General features: G+C 43.3%; 2 protein-coding genes across 2 annotated transcripts in view; one reads left to right on the top strand and one right to left on the bottom strand.

The window, feature by feature from the left end:
- Positions 1 to 21,165, bottom strand: part of LOC106591777 (ventricular zone-expressed PH domain-containing protein) — a 202,787-nt gene that overhangs the window by 135,638 nt on the left and 45,984 nt on the right. The gene's annotated exons all lie outside the window — the stretch shown is intronic.
- On the top strand, positions 3,067 to 19,755 carry LOC106613249 (pentraxin-related protein PTX3). The gene is made up of 4 exons (XM_014215325.3): positions 3,067 to 3,633; positions 8,426 to 8,591; positions 11,021 to 11,427; positions 15,744 to 19,755. The coding sequence occupies exons 1-4, from the start codon at positions 3,495 to 3,497 to the stop codon at positions 16,403 to 16,405; spliced, it is 1,374 nt and encodes a 457-aa protein (XP_014070800.3). The 5' UTR covers positions 3,067 to 3,494; the 3' UTR covers positions 16,406 to 19,755.

Below are 21,165 nucleotides of genomic sequence, written 5' to 3'. Positions count from 1 at the left end.
TGTTTTTGGGGCTCTATGAGGTCTGTTTGTGTTTGTGAACAGAGCCCCAGGACCAGTTTGCTGAGGGGACTCTTCTCCAGGTTCATCTCTCTGTAGGTGATGGTTTGTTATGGAAGGTTTGGGGATCACTTCCTTTTAGGTGGTTGTAGAATTTTTTCTCTTTTCTGGATTTTAGTAATTAGTGGGTATCTGCCTAGTTCTGCTCTGCATTATTTTGTGTTTTACGTTGAACACTGAGGATATTTTTGCAGAATTCTGCATGCAGAGTCTCAGTTTGGTGTTTGTCCCATTTTGTGAATTCTTGGTTGGTGAGCGGACGCCAGACCTCACAACCATAAAGGACATTGGGTTATACAAATATTTTTAGCCAGATCCTAATTGGTATGTCGACTTTTATGTTCCTTTTGATGGCATAGAATACCAAGGTATGTATAGTTTTTTATGTGCTCTAGGGCAACAGTGTCTAGATGGAATTTGTATTTGTGGTCCTGGCAACTGGACCTTTTTTGGAACACCATTATTTTTGTCATACTGAGATTTACTGTCAGGGCCCAGGTCTGGCAGAATCTGTGCAGAAGATCTAGGTGCTATTCTTCTGATAGATCTTCCCCCTATCTCGCTATCTCCCTCCCCCTCTCTCTCTCTCTCTCTCTCTCTCTCTCTCTCTCTCTCTCTCTCTCTCTCTCTCTCTCTCTATCTCTCTATCTCTCTCCCTCTATCTCTATCTCTCTCCCTCTATCTCCATCCTTTCTCTCTCTCTATCTCCCTCCCTCTCTCTCTCCCTCCCTCTATCTCTCTCTATCTCCCCCTCCCTCTCCCTCTCTCTCCCTCCCTATCTCTCTCCCTCCCTCCATCTCTCTCCCTCCCTCTATCTCTCTCCCCCCTTTTCCCTCTCTATCTCCTATTCCCTCTCCCTCTATCTCCCTCCCTCTATCTCCCTCACTCTCTCTTTCTCTCTATGTCTTTCTCAATCTCCCCAAGTCACCTCCATTAAGTTGTGTGTTAGGAGGTCAAAGACAGGGGGGGTCACCCTCCCCTCTCCCATGAGGTATTAAATAAAAGAGGAAAGTGTTTTCATGTTTTTAAGACCTCAGGGTAGCACGTCCACCCACTTGCATCAGAGAACAAGAGAGAGAGGAAGAGAGAGAGAGAGAAAGAGACACAGAGAGAGAGAGGCCGGGAGAGAGACAGGGAGTGAGAAAGAGGAAGAGAGAGGCAGGGAGAAAGACAGGGGGAGAGAAAGAAAGAGATAGAAAGAGAGAGAGAGAAAAGGGGGGGAGAAAAGAGAGAAAGACAGAGGCAGCAGGAGAGAGGGCATGTGGGGGTGGGAGGGGTGGAGTCAAATCCTTAAAAATCCCATGAGGAAGTAATTACGCCATCCCCCTGAATACACACACACACACACACACACACACACACACACACACACACACACACACACCACACACACACACACACACACACACACACACACACACACACACTTTGAGTCAGTTGGAATAATAAATAAATAAACTAAAGTGAGAGCAAGAACAATATCCCCATTTAGAAACCCCCAAATTCTGAGTCCCATTCACTCCCACCCCTATCCTAACCCACACACCCACCCCTATCCTAACCCACACACCCACCCCTATCCTAACCCACACACCCACCCCTATCCTAACCCACACACCCACCCCTATCCTAACCCACCCACCCCTATCCTAACCCACACACCCACCCCTATCCTAACCCACACACCCACCCCTATCCTAACCCACCCACCCCTATCCTAACCCACACACCCACCCCTATCCTAACCCACACACCCACCCCTATCCTAACCCACCCACCCCTATCCTAACCCACACACCCACCCCTATCTTAACCCACACACCCACCCCTATCCTAACCCACACACCCACCCCTATCCTAACCCACCCACCCCTATCCTAACCCACACACCCACCCCTATCCTAACCCACCCACCCCTATCCTAACCCACACACCCACCCCTATCCTAACCCACCCACCCCTATCCTAACCCACACACCCACCCCTATCCTAACCCACCCACCCCTATCCTAACCCACACACCCACCCCTATCCTAACCCACACACCCACCCCTATCCTAACCATTTTACATTTACATTTACATTTTAGTCATTTAGCAGACGCTCTTATCCAGAGCGACTTACAGTAGTGAATGCATACATTTCATACAACTCATACATTTTTTTTTTTTTTCTGTGCTGGCCCCCCGTGGGAACCCACCCACCCCTATCCTAACCCACACACCCACCCCTATCCTAACCCACACACCCACCCCTATCCTAACCCACCCACCCCTATCCTAACCCACCCACCCCTATCCTAACCCACACACCCACCCCTATCCTAACCCACACACCCACCCCTATCCTAACCCACACACCCACCCCTATCCTAACCCACACACCCACCCCTATCCTAACCCACCCACCCCTATCCTAACCCACACACCCACCCCTATCCTAACCCACACACCCACCCCTATCCTAACCCACCCACCCCTATCCTAACCCACACACCCACCCCTATCCTAACCCACACACCCACCCCTATCCTAACCCACACACCCACCCCTATCCTAACCCACACACCCCTATCCTAACCCACACACCCCTATCCTAACCCACCCACCCACCCACCCCTATCCTTCCTCCCTCCCTCCCTCCCTCCCTCCCTCCCTCCCTCCCTCCCTCCCTCCCTCCCTCCCTCCCTCCCTCCCTCCCTCTATCTCTCCCTCCCTCTATCTCTCTCCCCCCTCTATCTCTCTCTCCCCCTCTGTCTCTCTCCCTCCCTCCACCTCTCTCTCCCTCCCTCCCTCCCTCCATTTATCTCTCACTCCCCTTCTCTGTCTTTACCCCCTTGTCTCTCTTCACTCCCCCACCTCTCTCTCTGAGATGTTGATTAGGACATATGCTACCTCCAACGATGCATTACTCATCGCCTAGCTCCCCTGGCTGTGCTGGACTATGTGTCTGTGTGTGTGTTTGTGTGTGTGTGTGTGTGTGTGACATTGAGGCTGGGGCATGGGCAAGGCTAGGACAGAGCTGGGATAGGATGGGCTGGGCTGGTGCCGGGCTTGGCTGTGTACTGCGCTGTGCAGAACTAGGGGTAGGATCTGTGTTTATATAGCCCAGGCAGACCCTCTCTCCGACCCATTCCCTCTCAGCCGGAGAACACAACCCTAGCAGAACCGCTGCCAAGGGATTGCTCAGCATTTCACGAGAGAGAGAGAGACAGAGAGAGAGAGAGCGAGACAGAGAGAGAGAGCGAGAGAGAGAGAAAAAGAGGAGAGGAGGGGAAACAGCTCTGACATATTTAACACAGACTCCCATTCTCAACATACTCACACACGCTGAGACAGACAGCAGACAAAACTCACAGCACATAGTCTCTGACAGGTAGGTAGACTTCAACACAGACAGACAGACTCTCTCTCTCTCTGAGACGGACGGCAGGCAGCATGTTTCTGCGGTGGCTCCCCCAGGCAGTGTGTCTGGTGTCGGTGTGTGTGTCGCTGACTCTTGGGTACGAGGACGATATCGAGGTGAACTATGGTGACAGTTACTACAACGAGATCACAGAGGGAGAGCCACTGGAGCGTAAGTCAAGTGTGTGTGTGTGTGTGTGTGTGTGTGTGTGCGTGTTTGAGTGTGTGCTGAGTGTGTGTGTGTGGAGTGTGTGTGGAGCTGTGTGTGGCGCGTTTTGAACGGAATAAGTTTGAGCTCTGAATGCTGAGTAAGTAATATGTGGACTATGTCTGGAACTCTCATATGGACACGTTTTCAACGGAATTAACCCATCATTGTTTCTGTTTATGCTTTTGCCATGCCATTATTTCCTTAGCCTCTCATACTACGCTAGATAACATCTTCAGTGTGTTAGGATAGATAATATCTTCAATGTGTTAGGATAGATAATGTCTTCAATGTGTTAGGATAGATAATGTCTTCAATGTGTTAGGATAGATAATATCTTCAATGTGTTAGGATAGATAATGTCTTCAATGTGTTAGGATAGATAATCTCTTCAATGTGTTAGGATAGATAATATCTTCAGTGTGTTAGGATAGATAATATCTTCAATGTGTTAGGATAGATAATGTCTTCAATGTGTTAGGATAGATAATGTCTTCAATGTGTTAGGATAGATAATGTCTTCAATGTGTTAGGATAGATAATGTCTTCAATGTGTTATGATAGATAATGTCTTCAATGTGTTAGGATAGATAATATCTTCAATGTGTTAGGATAGATAATATCTTCAATGTGTTATGATAGATAATGTCTTCAATGTGTTAGGATAGATAATGTCTTCAATGTGTTAGGATAGATAATGTCTTCAATGTGTTAGGATAGATAATGTCTTCAATGTGTTAGGATAGATAATCTCTTCAATGTGTTAGGATAGATAATATCTTCAATGTGTTATGATAGATAATGTCTTCAATGTGTTAGGATAGATAATGTCTTCAATGTGTTAGGATAGATAATGTCTTCAATGTGTTAGGATAGATAATATCTTCAATGTGTTATGATAGATAATGTCTTCAATGTGTTAGGATAGATAATGTCTTCAATGTGTTAGGATAGATAATGTCTTCAATGTGTTAGGATAGATAATGTCTTCAATGTGTTAGGATAGATAATCTCTTCAATGTGTTAGGATAGATAATATCTTCAATGTGTTAGGATAGATAATGTCTTCAATGTGTTAGGATAGATAATGTCTTCAATGTGTTAGGATAGATAACATCTTCAGTGTGTTAGGATAGATAATATCTTCAATGTGTTATGATAGATAATGTCTTCAATGTGTTAGGATAGATAATGTCTTCAATGTGTTAGGATAGATAATATCTTCAATGTGTTAGGATAGATAATATCTTCAATGTGTTAGGATAGATAATATCTTCAATGTGTTAGGATAGATAATGTCTTCAATGTGTTAGGATAGATAATCTCTTCAATGTGTTAGGATAGATAACGTCTTCAATGTGTTAGGATAGATAATGTCTTCAATGTGTTAGGATAGATAATGTCTTCAATGTGTTAGGATAGATAATGTCTTCAATGTGTTAGGATAGATAATGTCTTCAATGTGTTAGGATAGATAATCTCTTCAATGTGTTAGGATAGATAATATCTTCAATGTGTTAGGATAGATAATGTCTTCAATGTGTTAGGATAGATAATGTCTTCAATGTGTTAGGATAGATAATCTCTTCAATGTGTTAGGATAGATAATGTCTTCAATGTGTTAGGATAGATAATGTCTTCAATGTGTTAGGATAGATAATGTCTTCAATGTGTTAGGATAGATAATCTCTTCAATGTGTTAGGATAGATAATGTCTTCAATGTGTTAGGATAGATAATCTCTTCAATGTGTTAGGATAGATAATGTCTTCAATGTGTTAGGATAGATAATGTCTTCAATGTGTTAGGATAGATAATCTCTTCAATGTGTTAGGATAGATAATATCTTCAATGTGTTAGGATAGATAATGTCTTCAATGTGTTAGGATAGATAATGTCTTCAATGTGTTAGGATAGATAATCTCTTCAATGTGTTAGGATAGATAATGTCTTCAATGTGTTAGGATAGATAATGTCTTCAATGTGTTAGGATAGATAATGTCTTCAATGTGTTAGGATAGATAATGTCTTCAATGTGTTAGGATAGATAATGTCTTCAATGTGTTAGGATAGATAATATCTTCAATGTGTTAGGATAGATAATCTCTTCAATGTGTTAGGATAGATAATGTCTTCAATGTGTTAGGATAGATAATGTCTTCAATGTGTTAGGATAGATAATGTCTTCAATGTGTTAGGATAGATAATGTCTTCAATGTGTTAGGATAGATAATGTCTTCAATGCTGACCTGTGATGTTAATTTGTGGAACAACAAGTTGATAAAGAACTTGAACTGAATGAAACAGACTGGCTCAGTGTATTTGTCTCAATTAGGATTTAATGGAACATTAGTGAATTGACTTTGTTCAGTCACAGCCCACTGAATGCCAGTCGTGAGTGAATGAAGGTTTTAGTGTCAGGCTTGTTACTGACTTAAATCGGCTGGTCAAGAAGTCCAGGGTTGGAGTTAAGAGTTCATAAATCTGCATGTTCAAAACCAGTGGAGGCTGCTGAGGGGAGGACGGCTCATTATAATGGGCTGAAACAGAGTAAATGGTATGGTATCAAACCATGGAAACCACGGAAACCATGTGTTTGATACCATTCCACTCATTCCGCTCCAGCCATTACCACGAGCCCGTCCTCCCCAGTTAAGGTGCCACCAACCTCCTGTGTTCAAAACGCAGACCATAAAAAAAACTCTGCATTTTAAACCATTTGGCCTGCCTTTTATATTATAAGGCAACAATGTGTTTTTTTCTTCAATAGAGTGATATGGGGCGGGCAACTCTAGTTTTCATCACACAAAATAAATTCATGTTTTACTTGAAGTTAATCTTGCATTTTTAACTTGCTAAAAAAAAACTACTGGAGAAAAGTACCCACTGCGTCTTCTTCCTCTGCCATCAATCAAGTCGCTGTCTGCTGACCTAATGCCTGTTCTTGAAGGCGGTGGAATTTGATTGGTCTTACAAGAGCAAAGATTTCTCATCCGAGTGGAGAAGTGCAACTGATGCACAAAATGTGTCTGAAGCCGAGCAGAAATGACAATCAGTTTAGATCTGCATTTACAAAACACAGTAAGATATTTTTTCTGCGTTATATATTATTCTTTTTTTTTGTGTGTGTGAAAAAAACACAGAATTCTGCTTTAAGGAAACTCCTGGAAGTCTATTTAATAGGTATGATCGTCAGGCCTTTGCATGGCTGTGTTCAGTCAGTGTGTATCCAGATATCATACTAAAAGAGTTTGATTTTTGAATCATTGTGGATACATTCTGCTTGTGTGGGTTGTAAAAGTCTGTCTAGATGTACTCTGTCCAGTGTTGCTCTTTGTCAAGTTATTTATCTCTGAATATGAAGTACTAAGAGTGTAATCATAGAGAGTGTGAGCACTGACTGTGTTAGTGTGTCAGAGTTGGCTGAGCACATCTGGACATGTTCTCCTCTCTTCTCCTCTCCTCTCTTCTCCTCTCTTCTCCTTTCTTCTCTTCTCCTCTCTTCTCCTCTCCTCTCCTCTCTTCTCCTCTCTTCTCCTTTCTTCTCCTCTCTTCTCCTCTCTTCTCCTTTCTTCTATTCTCCTCTCCTCTCTTCTCCTCTCTTCTCTTCTCCTCTCTTCTCCTCTCTTCTCTTCTCCTCTCTTCTCCTCTCTTCTCCTTTCTTCTCCTCTCCTCTCCTCTCCTCTCTTCTCCTTTCTTCTCCTCTCTTCTCCTCTCTTCTCCTCTCCTCTCTTCTCCTCTCCTCTCTTCTCCTCTCTTCTCCTCTCTTCTCCTCTCTTCTCCTTTCTTCTCCTCTCTTCTCTTCTCTTCCCTCTCTCCTCTCTCTTACCTGGCAGAGGGTGCACTGAGTAAGTACAGTTCATAAATAATGTAAATAATCTGGACCAGTGTTTACTGAATGGTGAGTCACTTCCAATTCAGCTGCTCTGAAATTTCCAAAAGCTTTCGGCTGGGTTATGAAGCAACAGAGGTTTGTGAATCACTGCTCTACCTCTGTTAGTAGACTATATCTCCAGCAGTTGTGGCTGAGGGACTGTTCCTCAGTGTGTTCTGTCAGTGTTGGCTGTGAAAGTCTGGGCAGAGAGTAAGTTAGGCGAGAGGAGACCGGGGATTTTATCCTCCTATCGAGACCATAACGAATAACTGGTCATTGATCAAAGAAATACTATTTAACTGGGGAATTCTTCTCTCAGCTGTTTTGGAAGGCAGGCTCCTTGGTGTGTGTATGTGTGTGTGTGTGTGTGTGTGTGTGTGTGTGTGTGTGTGTGTGTGTGTGTGTGTGTGTGTGTGTGTGTGTGTGTGTGTGTGTGTATGGTTCGTACTCTAACAGAAAACCATTAACAAAAATAACTTTGCTCAGGGCAGTTTGTAATGTGATTTTACATTACACCCATTACCGTACCAGAGGGAGAGACCGTGCCAATAACTCAAACTACCAGGACACAGGACACAGAAAGAAAAAGAGAGGGAGAGATAGAGAACGAGACGTGTAGAGAGGGGAAGAGCGGGAAATAGATTGATACCGTTTCAAACTAAGAAAAGGATCATCTGAGACAGAGATGGACAGTTGTCAGGAGAAAGGATAGGAATCACCGTGTTGACTTTAAACGTATGAATACAAGCCATCTAACATGCATGCCTGTCTCTTCCACCCCACCTCTCCTTCCCACTCTCTTCTCCACTCTTTCTCGCTCTCTCCCTTCCCCATTCCTCTCTCTCTCTCTCTCTCTCTCTCTCTCTCTCCCTCCCTCTCCCAGCCACGGCCATCCCAACCCAAGCCCCCTGTAAGGTTACAGAGATGACTAAATGGGACAAGCTCTTCTCCATGCTGGAGAACTCTCAGATGAGGGAGAACATGCTTCTGCAGTACTCCGATGACATCATCAAGGTGGAGTTAGGGTCGTTGCGTGGAGAAATGCTAAGGTTGGTATATGTATATCTAAATATATAGGCACTTCCAATAATAATCATATAGTGGGTGCTTATATTTGTCCTATTTCACACCTGTACAAGCGTGTATTAATTGGAAATGTGTTTTTGTTGCATATCCCACTCTGCCTGAGACACCTTCGGAGAGTGGGATCACAGCCAGGGTTTGCCATTCAACGGTGACCTTGGAACAATTAAGGTTCAGTGTCTTGCTCAAGGGCACATCAACAGACTTTTCACCTTGTCGGTTCTGGGATTTGAACCACTAGTCTACCTGCCACCAACTAATATACAAGCACTATGTGGGAAAAGTACCCAATTGTCATACTTGAGTAAAAGGCTAGATTCCTTAATAGAAAATGACTCAAGTAAAAGTGAAAGTCAACCAGTAAAATAATACTTGAGTAAAAGTCTAAAAGTATTTGGTTTAAAATGTACTAGTACTATAGTACCCACTCAGAGCTCCCGAGTGGCGCAGCGGTCTAAGGACCTGCATCTCAGTGCAAGAGGCATCACTGCAGTCAAATCAAATCAAAGTTTATTTGTCACGTGCACCGAATGCAACAGGTGTAGAACTTACAGTGAAATGCTTACTTACAGGCTCTAACCAATAGTGCAAAAAGGTATTAGGTGAACAATAGGTAAGTAAAGAAATAAAACAACAGTAAAAAGACCGGCTATATACAGTAGCGAGGCTATAAAAGTACCGAGGCTACATACAGACACCGGTTAGTCAGGCTTATTGAGGTAGTATGTAGGTATGGTTAAAGTGACTATGCATACATGATGAACAGAGAGTAGCAGTAGTGTAAAAGAGAGGTTGGCGGGTGGTGGGTGGGACGCAATGCAGATAGCCCGGTTAGCCAATGTGTGGGAGCACTGGATGGTCGGGCCAATTGAGGTAGTATGTACATGAATGTATAGTTAAAATGACTATGCATATATGATAAACAGAGAGTAGCAGCAGTTTAAAAAGAGGGTTTGGGGGGGTAGGGGGGGGCACACAATGCAAATAGTCCGGGTAGCCATTTGATTACCTGTTCAGGAGTCTTATGGCTTGGGGGTAAAAACTGTTGAGAAGCCTTTTTGTCCTAGACTTGGCACTCCGGTACCGCTTGTCATGTGGTAGTAGAGAGAACGGTCTATGACTGTGGTGGCTGGGGTCTTTGACAATTTTTAGGGCCTTCCCCTGACACCGCCTGGTGTAGAGGTCCTGGATGGTAGGCAGCTTAGCCCCAGTGATGTACTGGGCCGTACGCACTACCCTGTGTAGTGCATTGCTGTCTTAGGCCGAGCAATTGCCATACCAGGCAGTGATGCAACCAGTCAGGATGCTCTCGATGTTGCAGCTGTAGAACCTTTTGAGGATCTCAGGACCCATTTCAAATCTTTTTAGTTTCCTGAGGGGGAATAGACTTTGTCGTGCCCTCTTCACGACAGTCTTGGTGTGTTTGGACCATTCTAGTTTGTTGGCGATGTGGACACCAAGGAACTTGAAGCTCTCAACCTGCTCCACTACAGCCCCGTTGATGAGAACGGGGGCGTGCTCTGTCCTCCTTTTCCTGTAGTTCACAATCATCTCATTAGTCTTGGTTACGCTGAGGGATAGGTTGTTATTCTGGCAACACCCGGCCAGGTCTCTGACCTCCTCCCTATAGGCTGTCTCATCGTTGTCTGTGATCAAGCCTACCACTGTTGTGTCGTCTGCAAACTTAATGATGGTGTTGGAGTCGTGCCTGGCCATGCAGTCGTGGGTGAACAGGGAGTACAGGAGGGGACTGAGCACGCACCCCTGCGGGGCTCCAGTGTTGAGGATCAGCGTGGCAGATGTGTTGCTACCTACCCTCACCACCTGGGGGCGGCCCATCAGGAAGTCCAGGATCCAGTTGCACAGGGAGGTGTTTAGTCCCTGGTTCGAATCCAGGCTGAATCACATCCGGCCGTGATTGGGAGTCCCATAGGTCGGCACACAATTAGCCCAGCGTTGTCCGGGTTTGGCCGGGGTAGACCGTCATTGTAAATAAGAACTTGTTCTTAACTGACTTTACCAACCCCAAATCGACCTTTACCAATCCAAAATCGACCTTTACCAAACCACCAATCCCAAATCGACCTTTACCAATCCCAAATCGATCTTTACCAAACCCAAATCGACCTTTACCAAACCACCAATCCCAAATCGATCTTGACCAAACCACCAATCCCAAATCGACCTTTGCCAATCCCAAATCGACCTTTACCAATCCCAAATCTACCTTTACCAAACCACCAATCCCAAATCGACCTTTGCCAAACCACCAATCCCAAATCAATCCCCTAAATTCTGTGCACCTGTGTATATCTGAAAGGAGTCCATGTGTAATGTAGCCTACTTCCTGGTCTCTGATGTAATCCCTCTCTAATCCCTCTTCTCCTGACCCCAGGTTCGTGGCTCAGTATGGAGGGGCCTGTGGCGTTGCGGTGGAGACTGCTGGACGGAGGATGTCCATGCAAATGGAAGCTCGCCTCAAGGAGAGCCTGGAGCAGCTCAGGCAAGATCGGAGCATTGCTGCTGGGAAATATGCAGGTAATTCTGGGGATAGCCACCAGGAGACACTGTTACAGCAGCTCCTCACCGCGGCGCGGACACAGGCTTCCCGACTCGTCAAGCTAGAAAATATCTGCCTGAGTAATCCAGGACCCATAACGCCACCAGAGGCAAAGGGGGAAGACCTGCAGCAGGATGTGGCGTCGGCAGAGATGATGGTTGCCCTGGTGACAGAGCTGGCGAAGACGAGGGCAGTACTGGAACTAGCGTTCAAGTCGGCACAGCAACGACACCTGCCCGCAGGTGAGAACATCTCTTCCTGTGTCACTATCTATACATCCTACCATCCTTTACATCACTTCTCAATCAGGGGTGCTACTTTCCACAGGGGGTACTTGACCCAACCAGTGGGTGCTAGTACTTGGCCTATCCTCAGGGGGTACTTGGCCTATCCTCAGGGGGTACTTGACCCAACCAGTGGGTGCTAGTACTTGGCCTATCCTCAGGGGGTACTTGGCCTATCCTCAGGGGGTACTTGACCTGTCCTCAGGGGGTACTTGGCCTATCCTTAGGGGGTACTTGTCCTATCCACAGGGGGTACTTGGCCTTTCCACAGGGGGTACTTGTCCTATCCACAGGGGGTACTTGGCCTTTCCACAGGGGGTACTTGGCCTATCCTCAGGGGGTACTTGGCCTATCCTCAGGGGGTACTTGGCCTATCCTCAGGGGGTACTTGGCCTATCCTCAGGGGGTACTTGGCCTATCCTCAGGGGGTACTTGGCCTATCCTCAGGGGGTACTTGACCTATCCTCAGGGGGTACTTGACCTATCCTCAGGGGGTACTTGGCCTATCCTCAGGGGGTACTTGGCCTATCCTCAGGGGGTACTTGACCTATCCTCAGGGGGTACTTGGCCTATCCTCAGGGGGTACTTGGCCTATCCTCAGGGCGTACTTGACCTATCCTCAGGGGGTACTTGGCCTATCCTCAGGGGGTACTTGAGAAGACTCATAGGACCATAGGCCTACTGGTAAAAGACACATGAGGGGTTAGTCCAGGGGTATTCCGGGCCGAGCAACATGTCCTTGTTGGTACAGTAACCAGGTTGAGAAGCTCTGCTCTACATAATGTAGAAAATTCATGTTTAAACACCATCAGGTAATACAGCACCCACTCTTACAAGAATCACAGCAGACATCCCTCCCAGGCAATTTGATCCTGAAAGAATGAATATAGCAAATATATACCTAGGGAGTATGAATATAAAAATGTTTCTAGTCCATTTTTCTTATAACAGGGATTCTTATCAGAGTCCCTTTCCGTGTTCCAAACTCAGCCTCTGCATCTGTGATCTCTATCTGTAAGGATCTGAGAGCCTACATATACCCACGTCCTGTACAGACCTCTTCCTGCTTACTCTGTTGGAATTCAATCAAAAACAAAATGAGCCCAGGTCTTCAGTAGTTCCATGCATTAATCAGATAAATCCTCAATGCTGTTTATATCACACACACCATCACAAACACGCACGCACGCACGCGCACGCACGCACACTTACACACACTTACACACACACACACACACACACACACACACACACACACACACACACACACACACACACACACACACACACACACACACGACACACACACACACAGGTATAATCATTAGCAGGTCGGCACAGCAACCACAGAAAAGCACCCTGGGAAGCAGAACCAGATGGGAACGGTTACGCCCGGAGAGAAACCTGAGACAAATCTAACATCAATATTTAGGGTCTGGTAGGAAGACTCAATCACTGTGTGTGTCATAACCTAGATATTAGACTGCTGCTGCAGAGAGAGGGGGGAGGGAGCTGTCCACACTGGTTTAAAACACCCGTAGTAATACAGGAATCATACATAATCCCACACACATAGGAAGACTGATTCAAACCTCCAGCAGTGATTTCCTCTCCTGGCCTGATTCGGGGCTGATGCATTATCTCATGGTGTTATTATCCAGTGGTGGGAAAAGTACCCAATTGTCATACTTGAGTAAAAGGATAGATTCCTTAATAGAAAATGACTCAAGTAAAAGTGTAAGTCACCCAGTAAAATACAACTTGAGGAAAAGTCTAAAAGTATTTGGTTTTAAATATACTTAAGTATCACAAGTAAATGTAATTGCTAAAATATACTTAAGTATAAAAAGTAGAAGTAAAAGTATAAATAATAAAACATAAGCAAAGCAGACGGCACCATTTTCTTGTTTTTAAAATTGAAGGATAGCCAAGGGCACGATCCAACTCGAAGATATCACCTATAAAATATGCTTTTATGTTTAGTGAGTCTGCCAGATCAGAGGGATGTTCTCTGTTTAGTGAGTCCTCCAGATCAGAGGCAGTAGGGATGACCAGGGATGTTCTCTGTTTAGTGAGTCCTCCAGATCAGAGGCAGTAGGGATGACAAAAAGTCATATCGATAGGTATGTGAATTGGACCATGTTCCTGTCCTGCTAAGCATTCTAAATGTAGTACTTTTGGGTGTCATGGAAAAGGTACGGAGTAAAAAGCACAATATTTTCGATAGGAATGTAGTGAAGTAAAAGTAAAAGTTGTCAAAAATATAAATAGTAAAGTAAAGTACAGATTCCCCCAAAAACTACTTAAGTTGTACTTTAAAGTATTTTTACTTAAGAACTTTTTATTTTTTATTTTTTTCTTCCCATATATTTTCAATAACTGCATATGTGACATAACTCCTCCGTTTCCATTCATAATATCATTAATAAATATAATAACATTTTTAAACATTTTTTCCATAAAGAATGTTTTTTTATTAAATCAGTATATTTGAGTTTAACCATTACATTTGTTGTAATATTTGTTCTATCTTTTCTGGAGGATAAAACTGAAATTGTAACCAGCTTTGTACGGCTCGTTTAAAAAAAGGGTGAAACTTTTCAATTAGAAATGAGAAGTTGTAGTCTGTATAAAGGCAAAAAGGCCATTTTGGATCAAAAGATGAGCCTTTCTTAATAATCTACTGGAGAACCACTTTGGGTTTAAGTATAACTTATGTATGAGTGAAGCTTTTAGTGAGAGGTTTAAAGCTTTAATATTTAATAATTTTAGACCCCCAAACTCATATTTATTATATAAATAGACACGTTTAATTTTGTCTGGCTTTAGCATTCCAAAATAAAATGAAATATGTTTTGCTCATATGATTTTTTTTTAAAATGAGTAATCTGGAGTATGTAGGCTGTACCATTAGTAAGTCAGTAAACTGTGATAGGACCATTAGTAAGTCAGTAAACTGTGATAGGACCATTAGTAAGTCAGTAAACTGTGATAGGACCATTAGTAAGTCAGTAAACTGTGATAGGACCATTAGTAAGTCAGTAAACTGTGATAAGTATTTACCTCTTCACGGTTGCAGAATTGTATCTATTGAAATGAATTGTGGTATATTCATTTATATTTTTTGACACTGTATTTTTTATGATCCAATACATAATATGGTACAATTGTCATAATCAGGTTTTAGTCCAGAGAGGCCAGAAAAGTGATCAAGATCCTTAATGAGACTGTGCAGGGATCCAGATTGTGGACTTAAGTACTTTACACCACTGCTCACACACACACACACACACACACACACACACACACACACACACACACACACACACACACACACACACACACACACACACACACACACACACACACACACACACACACACACACACACACACACACACACACACACACACAAAGGCCTACAATGTGCACAATCAAACAAGAGAGTGGTGTTTGTGATAAGAAACAGAGCATCCAGGTTTATTATTTGGTCGCCTAAAGGACAGAGAGAGAAAATAAGGAGGGTACCCGCCGAGCGGGAAAAGGAGAAGAACAGGGGAAAAACGTCCCGTCTATGACATCATCGACCACATCACCACTGACCGCAACCTGAGCCTCAGCCACCCTCTGATCACACCATAGTCTACCGCTCAAATACCTCTCAAATACTTTTACTTCACTCTATTGGCATGCATGACTGTTACACGTTCAACCATAGAGATCCTATATAGATCGTTCTGTAGTCATTCATATTGGGTATAACAATGTTGCCAACGAAGATCTCTCAGGGTTTATATAGAACAGCCCTTAGCCATGGTATATTGGCCATATATCCACACCCCCTCTGGCCTTATTGCTTAAATATACCACAGCTTTCAGCCAATCACCATTCAGAGTTCGAACCACCCAGTTTATGATACATCAAGAATATCTAGTGCCGTGTTTCTTGACGTGAAAACCTTTTGGATAAAGGCTTGACGATCTGGTCATCCGTCGTGCTTCTGAGAACAGAGCAAAGTCCTGAAGAAGCCCTGTGAGGCAGCATGCTGGCAGATGGCAGGGCCTGTTTCCGTTTCTCTCCCTTTAAACAAATGAAGTAAGAATGTAAATAAGACTTATAACAAGAGGAAAAGAACAATGACAAAAGTAGAAGTAGATTTTGAGTTCTTGTCATCTTGTGGTTTCCTAAATTGGTCATCTTACAGATCAATTAATAACTGTAAAATGACTAAAGCAATTCTCTCATCCTCTCCTCCCTCCCTCCTCTCTCCCAGGCTGTGAGACCGCTCTTCTCTTCCCTATGCGTTCCCGTCGTATCTTCTCCTCGGTGACACCAGACCTCCCTCTCTCCCTCTCTTCCTTCACCGTGTGCCTGTGGGCCAAGCCCGTCTCCGTCTCCAACAGAACCGTGCTGTTCTCCTACGGAATCAAACGGAACCCCTATGAGATCCAGCTCCTTCTCAGTGGAACCAGGGCTCTCTTTACCGTGGGAGGAGAGGCTCACCTGGTGGAGGGGCGGGGCGTGGTGAGAGGAGGAATTTGGACCCACATATGTGGGGCTTGGAGCTCTGAGCAGGGCATAGCGTCACTGTGGGCCGATGGACACAGAGTGGCATTCACACCCGGGGTGGCCGAGGGCCACGTGTTACCCGATGGAGGCTCCCTCCAGCTGGGGCAGGAGAAGAACGACGGTGGGGTCTCTGGAGGGTCAGGTGGCAGTGGGAGTCAGATGCCTGGGTTTGACGGAGGCTTCGATGCCAAGTTGGCGTTCACTGGGAAGATGACGGGGGTCAACATGTGGGACAGCGTGCTGACGGAGGAGGAGATATCCCAGCTGGCTTTGCAGGACGGCGAGGGGTGTGAGCAGAGGGGGAACGTAGTTGGGTGGGGCGTGACGGAGATCGTGCCTCACGGGGGTGCTCAGTTCATCAACTAACTCTGATGACGTTTTCATCATCATCATCATCCTCATCATCATCATTTAAATGAACTCTACCATCACCATTAATAACCTAAAACCTGCAGTGCAGAACAGCCCAACCGGCTGAGACTGTGACAATAATGTGAACATGAACAACATCAACAACAACTCCTTTTAATGGTTAAAGAGACTGTGACAATAATGTGAACAACAACAACATCAACAACAACAACATCAACAACAACTCCTTTTAATGGTTAAAGAGACTGTGACAATAATGTGCCCTGTTGAAGGAGTGGTTCCCATTTAGAGTAGCAGGAGAGTGGCAACACACACACAGTATACTGTACATAGCCTTAGGAGGAGAAGTGGAGAAAACACAGGTTTAAAGAGAGAGAAGAAAGGAAAGAACAGAAACAAAGAGCTCATTGTGTGGAAGGAGAGATGCTTTGGATCAACTGTCACAAAAACCAGTCTGCGAGGGTCATCGCTAGATGGCCATGCCAGAGGAGGACAACACTATCTATACCATCAGAAGCTATGCTAGAGGAGGACAACATTATCTATACCATCAGAAGCTACGCTAGAGGAGGACAACATTATCTATACCATCAGAAGATATGCTAGAGAGGACAACATTATCTATACCATCAGAAGCTCTGCTAGAGAGGACAACATTATCTATACCATCAGAAGCTCTGCTAGAGAGGACAACATTATCTATACCATCAGAAGCTCTGCTAGAGAGGACAACATTATCTATACCATCAGAAGCTATGCTAGAGAGGACAACATTATCTATACCATCAGAAGCTACGCTAGAGAGGACAACATTATCTATACCATCAGAAGATATGCTAGAGAGGACAACATTATCTATACCATCAGAAGCTCTGCTAGAGAGGACAACATTATCTATACCATCAGAAGCTCTGCTAGAGAGGACAACATTATCTATACCATCAGAAGCTCTGCTAGAGAGGACAACATTATCTATACCATCAGAAGCTATGCTAGAGAGGACAACATTATCTATACCATCAGAAGCTATGCCAGAGGAGGACAACATTATCTATACCATCAGAAGCTATGCTAGAGAGGACAACATTATCTATACCATCAGAAGCTACGCTAGAGAGGACAACATTATCTATACCATCAGAAGCTCTGCTAGAGAGGACAACATTATCTATACCATCAGAAGCTCTGCTAGAGAGGACAACATTATCTATACCATCAGAAGCTATGCTAGAGAGGACAACACTATCTATACCATCAGAAGCTATGCTAGAGAGGACAACATTATCTATACCATCAGAAGCTATGCTAGAGAGGACAACATTATCTATACCATCAGAAGCTACGCTAGAGAGGACAACATTATCTATACCATCAGAAGCTATGCTAGAGAGGACAACATTATCTATACCATCAGAAGCTATGCTAGAGAGGACAACATTATCTATACCATCAGAAGCTATGCTAGAGAGGACAACATTATCTATACCATCAGAAGCTCTGCTAGAGAGGACAACATTATCTATACCATCAGAAGCTCTGCTAGAGAGGACAACATTATCTATACCATCAGAAGCTACGCTAGAGAGGACAACATTATCTATACCATCAGAAGCTATGCTAGAGAGGACAACATTATCTATACCATCAGAAGCTATGCTAGAGAGGACAACATTATCTATACCATCAGAAGCTACGCTAGAGAGGACAACATTATCTATACCATCAGAAGCTCTGCTAGAGAGGACAACATTATCTATACCATCAGAAGCTATGCTAGAGAGGACAACATTATCTATACCATCAGAAGCTATGCTAGAGAGGACAACATTATCTATACCATCAGAAGCTACGCTAGAGAGGACAACATTATCTATACCATCAGAAGCTATGCCAGAGGAGGACAACATTATCTATACCATCAGAAGCTACGCTAGAGAGGACAACATTATCTATACCATCAGAAGCTACGCTAGAGAGGACAACATTATCTATACCATCAGAAGCTACGCTAGAGAGGACAACATTTGCTATAAATATCAGCAGTATTTGTTACTAATGGGAGTGTCAGGGTTAAGGGGTAAGGTAAATGGTAAAGGGTTGAGGTTTGGGTTTAGTTGTTAGGGTGGCATTGTGGTTAGAAAACGTTTTACCTTGGTCCTCTCTGGCATGGCTACGTAGTAACAACCATCTGCATGTTGCCATGGGAGATTGTAACCTTTTTATTACCTTATAATCTTATGTTTCCCGGAAAAAAAGTGAATCTTTTTTCAATCGTTGTTTCCAACTTTTTATTTTATTTATCAAAGTGTTTACATTCAGATGTGATAAACATAATATTTCAGTTGTTTTGTTTTTCTCTTTGTTTTCTATACATCCAGAGGGGTTATTGTTTCTCTTTGTTTTCTATACATCCAGAGGGATTATTGTGTTTCTCTTTGTTTTCTATACATCCAGAGGGGTTATTGTTTCTCTTTGTTTTCTATACATCCAGAGGGGTTATTGTGTTTCTCTTTGTTTTCTATACATCCAGAGGGGTTATTGTTTCTCTTTGTTTTCTATACATCCAGAGGGTTTATTGTGTTTCTCTTTGTTTTCTATACATCCAGAGGGGTTATTGTTTCTCTTTGTTTTCTATACATCCAGAGGGTTTATTGTTTCTCTTTGTTTTCTATACATCCAGAGGGTTTTATTGTGTTTCTCTTTGTTTTCTATACATCCAGAGGGTTTTATTGTGTTTCTCTTTGTTTTCTATACATCCAGAGGGTTTTATTGTGTTTCTCTTTGTTTTCTATACATCCAGAGGGTTTTATTGTGTTTCTCTTTGTTTTCTATACATCCAGAGGGTTTTATTGTGTTTCTCTTTGTTTTCTATACATCCAGAGGGTTTATTGTTTCTCTTTGTTTTCTATACATCCAGAGGGTTTTATTGTGTTTCTCTTTGTTTTCTATACATCCAGAGGGATTATTGTTTCTCTTTGTTTTCTATACATCCAGAGGGGTTATTGTGTTTCTCTCTGTTTTCTATACATCCAGAGGGGTTTATTGTGTTTCTCTCTGTGACAACAGATGACAGAACTAAGATGTTATTCCCTGTTGGTTTTGCGTCTGCTGTGAGACAGAAACACTTGATTTGAAAAGAGGAACTGTGGACAATGTTTACAGAATTTGTTAGGACCGATCTCTGCTCTTTGTTAACGTAGTAGGCAATGGGTATCATATTGTAAATCGTTTTGTGTTTTTGTCAAGAAGTAAAAATGAATGTATTTTGTATATAAATATTTTTTTGCATACAGTAGGACTAGAATTGGAGACCAAGATATTAATAAAACTACATGTTAACATTATGCGTCTGATGCATTTCTTCATCACCGACAGTAAAGACACGTTTAAACACGGTAATTGTTTCCCTCTTGATTTATTTCCCCAGGTGCTCCTGTGTCAAAAGGCCATTTCAGTCATCCCAACAACAGTTGCACATTTGGATGTGTTGAGTGATCGTTGCATATTAACTTAATTCAAAAGTCTTTCACTTTATTTAGATAGTCCTAATGCATAACTACAGAGAGTTAGTGAATGCAGTGAACGTGCTCATCAGTGGATACATAGTTGAATGTGAGGTAGATAGTCAGCAGGCTGTCAACTAAGCCCAACTTCTGTTTCACTTGATTTAGATAGTCCCAAAGCATATCTACAGATAGTTACTAGAATGAAAACAAATATGCTGCTAAGTTGTAGCTGGTGATAGTCTACAGATCCTTTCTGTTGGTCAATCCCCCCTCGTATCCCTCCCTCCCTCTTGTTCCCTATCCCCGAGACAAGGTACTGTATCAGCTTATGCATGCTTCACCCACTCTTTACCACGTTAACCCCACCCCCTGCCCCGTAGCCCAGGGAACCAATAACAAATTACCTCTCCCCTCCCAGCAGCCACCAGTTCAGGAAATAGGATGATGTAATGTGGTTCGGGTGAGGTCAGGGGGTTTGGCCAATGGGTGGCTGAGTTTGGGGTGGACAACCGAACATGTGTGTATGTACGGTATACAGTACCTTCAGAAAGTATTCATACCCCTTGACTTAGTCCACATTTTGTTGTGTTACAGCATGAATCCAAAATGGATTAAATATTTTTTTTCTCTCTCACCCCCATCTACACACAATATCCCAGAATGACAAAGTCAAAACATGTTTTAAAAAAAAAAAACATTTTTACAAATGTATTCGAAAATGAAATACAGAAATATCTACTTTACATACAGTAAGTACTCACAACCATGGGTCAATACTTTGTAGAAGCACCTTTGGCAGTGATTACAGCTGCGAGTCTTTCTGGTCTCTAAGAGCTTTCCACACTTGGGTTGTGCAACATTTGCCAATTATTATTTTCAAAATTCTTCAAGCTCTGTCAAATTGGTTGTTGATCATTGTTAGAAGACAATTTTCAGGTCTTGCCATTGATTTTTAAGTAGATTTAAGTCAAAACTGTAACTCGGCCACTCAGGAACATTCACTGTCTTCTTGGTGAGCAACTCTTGGTGAGCAACTGTAGAGTTAGCCTTGTATTTTAGGTTATTGTCTTGCTGAAAGGTGAATTCATCTCCCAGTGTCTGGTGGAAAGCAGACTGAACCAGGTTTTCCTTTAGGATTTTGCCTGTGCATAGGTCCATTAAATGTATTTTTTATCCTGAAAAACTCCCCAGTCCTTAACAATTACAAGCATACCCATAACAAAATGCAGCCACCACGATGCTTGAAAA

This window comes from Salmo salar, chromosome 09 (genome assembly GCF_965601325.2).
Source record: "Salmo salar chromosome 09, fSalSal1, whole genome shotgun sequence".
NCBI lineage: Eukaryota > Metazoa > Chordata > Actinopteri > Salmoniformes > Salmonidae > Salmo > Salmo salar.
This window is presented reverse-complemented; position numbering and strand designations above follow the sequence as displayed.